Consider the following 6000-nt stretch of genomic DNA (forward strand, 5'->3'; position numbering starts at 1 on the left):
GTTTATCTCCATCATCGTAACCCCCCGGCATGAAACACAGGGTGGTAGTAGCCTAGTGGGTAACACACTCGTCTGTGAACCAGAAGACCCAGGTTCAAACCCCACCTACTACCATCGTGTCCCTGAGCAAGACACTTAACCCTGAGTGTCTCCAGGGGGGGGGGACGGGACTGTCCCTGAGTTTCCGTGGTGGAGTGTAGGCTGCAAAACTAAAACACCACGTTTTTTTTTTTTTTTCCCTACCGCAGATTCGGACTTAAGCGGCGCAACAAAGAAAAAGGCTGATTACGTTCTTAGTTTTAATGCAGTCGGTCCACATCCGGCGCCCCAGTTCTTAGCTTTTCTGCTTTCCCGTGAGCTGTTATCAACATTAGCTGGCAAAAAAAAGTGCTCGAAGCACGTTTATAATGTTTCGCGTTCTGCAAATTACGCCTCAGACCGCTTGACACCTCTACATGGTTCGGGGTACTTATGTAATTTAATACCAGATTTTGAGGGTTCTGACCGAAAACACCAAACGAGTGAAATTGGCACTGGACCTGTTGCTAGATGCCTGCACATCTGGCATTTTGACTATCTGGTCATGTTGACCAGTGTAGTAGCCTAGTGGGTAACACACACGCCTATGAACCAGAAGACCCAGGTTCAAACCCCACTTACTACCTTTGTGTCCCTGAGCAAGACACTTAACCCTGAGTGTCTCCAGGGGGGGACTGCTCCTGTAACTACTGATTGTAAGTCGCTCTGGATAAGGCCGTCTGGCCGTAAATGTAAATGAACGTGCAGCCCATGGGATGAAGAAAAGACCCTCTAGAGTCTCTCAAATCTGTACGACCCTTTGTGTCAATCAATTTTTAGATCCATTTGAACTGATCAACGTCATCTATTCCTAAATCTCCTGGCATCTCCTGTATCCTTTTCATGACAGAACGACCCAACGGACCCATTGAGGGTGAAAGATCATATAATGTGTGACTCTGCCCACCCACTCAGTATTGAAGTACAAACCCTAAACGACTCGATCACAAAAGTTGTGTAGAGTGATCTGTGACAGTGTGAACTTGCTGATGTTTTAAGCCGTTGTGGGAGCCTTGTTGAGGTAAAAGTTGTATGTTGGTGCAAACATGCTCTGAACTAAAGTCTGAACTTTCTTTGTCCAGGAGTGATCCGCGAGAGCTATCAGAACCGGCGGGACCAGATGGTCCCGGTGACCCTCCTGGCCATCGCCGTGATCCTGGCCTTCGCCATGGGCGCCGTGTTCTCCGGCCTCGTGGTTTACTGCGTGTGCGACCACCGCCGGCGCCACTTCGAGACTCCAGACCGGCGCGAGAAGGAGGTCCCGCACTCGCGCCGCGGCTCCATGAACAGCGTGACGAAGCTGACGGGCCTGTTCGAGACGGGCTCGAAAGATGGCCGCCCCGACGCAATCCTCACCCCGCTCATGCACAACGGCCGCCTGAATGCCTCCAGCGCCAAGATGCTCATCAGGGCCGACCAACACCTGGACCTCTCGGCGCTCCCCACGCCCGAGGCCACGCCCATGCAGCCGCGCAGGAAGCCCAGCCGAGGCAGCCGCGAATGGGAGCGGAACCAGAACCTCATCAACGCCTGCACCAAGGACCTCGCCGTCATGGCCGGCTCGGCGGTCATCCCCACGGAGCTCCCGCTCCGCGCCTCGCCGGGCCACATCCCGAGCGTGGTGGTCCTGCCCCTGCCGCAGCTCCAGCAGGCCTACCAGCACGAGTACGTGGAGCAGCCCGGGCCACACCGCTCCGGCATGGGGGACCCGGGCCCCGGCGGGCCGCCGGACGACCTGGGGGCCACGCTGGAGTACCGGCCGACGAAAAGCCCCCGCCACGGCAGCCTCACGCCGGCCGAGGACGGCGAGGGCGGGATGGGCGTCATCCTGCCCCCCAGGGTGCCGCAGCGCGAGGCCTCGCTGGGCGTGGCTCCGCCCCCCGTGCCTCAGATGGGCAAGCGCGTGGACGTGCACTACGGACACGAGTTCAAGCGCGGCTACGCCGCCCTGAAGAGGCACAACACCAACTCCTCCAACTCCTCCCACATGGCGCGGAAGCACAGCTTCGGCTGCGCCGAGACCCCGCCCCCGGCCCCGCAGCGGGTGGACTCCATCGTCATGACGACGCTGTCGCGGCAGGGCGGCCTCGGGTCCTACGGCTCGCTGCCCCGCTGCGGCGCCAAGCTGCTGAAGCCCGACGTCCCGCCCAAGCCCTCGCCCGCGGCCCTCTCGCCGAAAGCCAAGTCCCCCGGCGACCCCTGCACATAATCGTCACGGCAACGCTCAAAAGCGACTAAAAGTATTGACTTCACAGCGTCGACGGGCCAACGGAGCGCGGAAAAGGAACAAAAAAAAGTTTATACATACATAAATCTATAAAAGCGTTGTCCCCGGACAGACCCCCGGATTGCCGGGCGGGGCCCGACGTCTGCCGCCGCCAACGAGTTCTAACTGCTGTATCGGACATTTCATCGCGAACGCAACGTCGCGCCGAAGAACTCCGTTCGGCGGGAACTTTTTTTGGGTTTTTTTACTTTATTTTACGTTTTTGGGTGTCTGTTTGGTTTTCTACGCCGACTGCCAAAAGCACAGGACACCGAGACGGGAGGGCCGAGTCCTGTCCCTCTCCGACGAGCACTTGGGACCGACCCGCCTCAGGCCGGACCAGCAGTTCCGGGTTTACACGGGGGGTGGTGGGGGGGGGGGGGGTGTACAAACGGGAACAGAAAACTGTGAAGTTCACGTCAGTGTTACCGCCACGGGACACGGCAACCGAGTTCACGCCTGCGCCGAGGCCTGAAGTCCTTCTACTGTACCGCTTAGCGGACACGTGACTGTATTTATTTCAAAAGTGCTTTCGAAGAAAGGCTGTTTAGGCCCGAGCGAGACGAGCGGGAAATTTATTTAAAGTCGTTCAACTGGAGACAGTTTTGAGAAGGGACCCACTCAATTTTTTTTTGTTGCGTTTTTTTCTTTTGGGGTGGGGGGGGGGCCCTCTGTATGGGGGTGTTGGGGGGTATTTATTTACTGTGCCAGTGAAAAGCTCTGTGACCGAACACAGCCCAGCGGTTTACGGACCCGTGCTTGACCGTAGTGAACAGAGATGGACTAAGAAAAACATTTTAAAAATTAAAAAAAGGAAAATACATCTGGAACTCTTGCAAAGAAGCAAACCTCTCGTTTCCTGTATGGCCATCGTTGTGGTGACCTCACTTCCTGCTGGAACTCACGGTCAGCATCACGGTGGAGTCGGTGGATTCCCGGACTTTTATTCCACCCCCCCACCCCGTCCACACAGGCCCTCGATCCCTTTACATCCTCCTCAGTCACGTTACACTGTTGTTGGGTTTTTTTGTTTTTTTTTTTTCTTACCCTCCTATTCCACATGTAAATTTGTGCCTTACAACCCCCCCCCCCGATTAGTGACGAAATTTTTATTTTACAATTTTTTTTTTGTAAGAAATAAAAAAAGAAGAAGAGGCGTTTTAACTGTTTCCCCTGCAGTTTTTACGATGTCAATATTTCCCTTTGTTAAAAAAAAAAAAAAAAAAAATCAATTAAAGAATGTAGGTGTTGTTGTTGTATCTCTGCTCCCTCGGGACTAGTGCGGGGTGCAGAGGCGGGGGTTACCTCTCGCTTTTCACGCGTGGTTCGTTCCTCTGACAGTGCCAACGATGCCCCCCGAACAACCCCGCTTTATTTCCGTCGTGCTGGCGGTGGTCGACAATGCTGTGCTCTTGTGTTTTTTTTTTTATAATTTGTCAAAAAAAAAAAAAAAAAACTCACTTTTTAGTCTTGATGGTTGTGTCATTAAAAAAAAAAAAAAAAAGCCTGGTACACTGCAATCTGCTTGTTAACCTGTGACGTCATGGCCAGCTGAGCCGATGCCAACGTGTCACCCCCTTCAAAATCTGGGGTCATTTGGAAATCTCCTTCTTTTCCGTGAATAATGAAACCGTGAACTTTGTTTGAATAGAAAGTACACGCACGGACGCACTCGGATAGGAACGATGACGTTTGTACCGTTTGTCACTAGTCCGAATTGGGTTTCAAGCACGAGGACATTTCTAAATGACTGTAAAAAAAATCCCAATTTCATCTGGAAATGACGCGAACGAGCTAACGAGCGGGTTGTCCTAAGACAAACGAAGAAAACGCGGCCCGACCTGGTCCTGTGTGTGTTGTAACGTACAGACAGAACAAAACTCAGTTTCTAGGCAGTTGAGCACAGGCTGGTTCCTGTGAAAGGCACTGAAACGAAAGCGGAAATGATCAGACCACCAACCACCTTTCTATGTTTGTGACTGACGTAATGAACTAACTCTGCAGCGGTGGGGGGTGTGGACGTCCCCGTCCCCGTCCCCCCCCGAACACACCCACACTCGCTGCAGCACTCTGTTTGTGTCGTGTATGTAGTACAGTACAGTGAGCTCTTTCACGTCCTTTACTAGCGTCTCACCGCCATCGTTTTTCGAAGCCCCACTAATCACCGTCCGCCATCGGGAGGGACGTGCAGAGTCCCCTTCCCCAGAGTCGCGAGGCGCACGTTCTACTCACGCATTCACTTCGGAAAAAGTAGGAAGACTAACGTGTACATAGATGCTCGGTTAGGGCTGCAGCTCGTACTGGGGGAACATTCCGATTCGGAGAGGCGAGGGTGTTCCTCGAGCGAGACGTTTAATCCGGTTTGGGTAACCCACCTCTGGGACGGCCTTCGGCGGACCATGGGCCTCTTTGGTGTGCCTTTCATCTTTCACCTCTTTCTACACACTGCTAGACCCATTTCCAGAAAATGATTTTTTTCTATGGTTGTTGTTTTTTTGGTTTGTTGGTTAAATTTTTTTTGGTTTTGTTTTGTAAAATTGTAAAATAATTGTTGTCACCATTTTTTTTTCTTGCCCTATTTCACTTCTTTAACATCTGATTCACAGCTAAATGTATGTTGTAAAGAAATTCTCTTTAATAAATGAAAAAAGCATTAATTTAAGAGAACCTGTTGGTTTTGGAGTTCTTACACGACCGTGACGGTGTTTCGGGCGGAGGTGATAGGGTGGAACCGGGGCTTATTCAGGTCTTTGACACCCTACTGTTGTCTCGTCTCAAACATTGGGGACATGTGAGGCTCTGCTGATGACAGGGCTTGGGGTGGCTTGTCTGACGCAGCTCACCGTGAGTAAACATGGTGATAGGCATCGTCGTGGAGACGCGATGGCGCTGTGGGCGTGGTGGGTCAGCTGTGCCATGGGGGCGTTGGGAGATTGGCCCCCTTTCCAATCCATTCACCACAAATATAAAAGTCTCCCCAATTGGAAATAGTTTAGCAAAGCAGAGAGTGGAAAACAGAATACATTTACTTTTCTGTCCACCAGGACATTTATAAATTCAGTTTTACGTTTATGGTTAGAAAAATGGTGAAGAAGACATTTACACATTTGTCACCATAGTTTCTAAAGAAAGAGTTTGTGTAAGAGAGAGAAACAGGGAGAGTGTGTGTGTGTGTGTGTGTGTGTGTACATAGATGCAGTTGGATGCAGATCAAAAGACTCGTCGGAGGACTTGCTGGAAACAAAAAGCCTTTTCATTGAAGAAGGTGTTTACACAGAAAGGTGCCTGAGATTATCTCCTCAGTCTATCTGAGACGGCAGCCACTCGAGGTAAGGTAGATTTAAACACACACACACACACACACACCGCTCCTGCACAGCTGAGTCTGTGCCGACTGCATTATCTCATTTTTGCTTCCAAAAGGCCTTCGGTTCACATTCATCTTCAATCAGTACGTTCAGGAAAATGCGATGTCCCCATGCTCGCTGACCTGAAAAGGCTCTGTGATAAAAAAATAAATAAAAATGTTTTATTCACTTTTCTTGAGTTTCTCACATTCCTGCAATGAATGGGCTTTTTGAATTATTGAATTCTCTCAGAATCCTAAGGCATTATTTATTTCCATTGCAGTCCCTTAGCTCCTCTCAGAGAGATGA

At 51.2% G+C, this 6000-nt stretch overlaps 1 protein-coding gene across 4 annotated transcripts in view; it reads left to right on the forward strand.

Annotated features, from left to right (window-relative positions):
- sema6a (sema domain, transmembrane domain (TM), and cytoplasmic domain, (semaphorin) 6A) overlaps positions 1-5006 on the forward strand; it is a 74807-nt gene extending 69801 nt beyond the window's left edge. For all 4 annotated transcript variants that reach the window (XM_028996094.1, XM_028996093.1, XM_028996095.1 and 1 more), the window contains one exon: positions 1161-5006. In XM_028996094.1, the coding sequence (XP_028851927.1) occupies positions 1161-2287 (1127 nt within the window). In that variant the 3' untranslated portion in view covers positions 2288-5006. The remainder of the gene's footprint in view (positions 1-1160) is intronic.
- The last annotated feature ends 994 nt before the right edge of the window (positions 5007-6000 follow it).

The sequence above is a fragment of the Denticeps clupeoides genome, chromosome 11 (assembly GCF_900700375.1).
Source record: "Denticeps clupeoides chromosome 11, fDenClu1.1, whole genome shotgun sequence".
Lineage (NCBI taxonomy): Eukaryota > Metazoa > Chordata > Actinopteri > Clupeiformes > Denticipitidae > Denticeps > Denticeps clupeoides.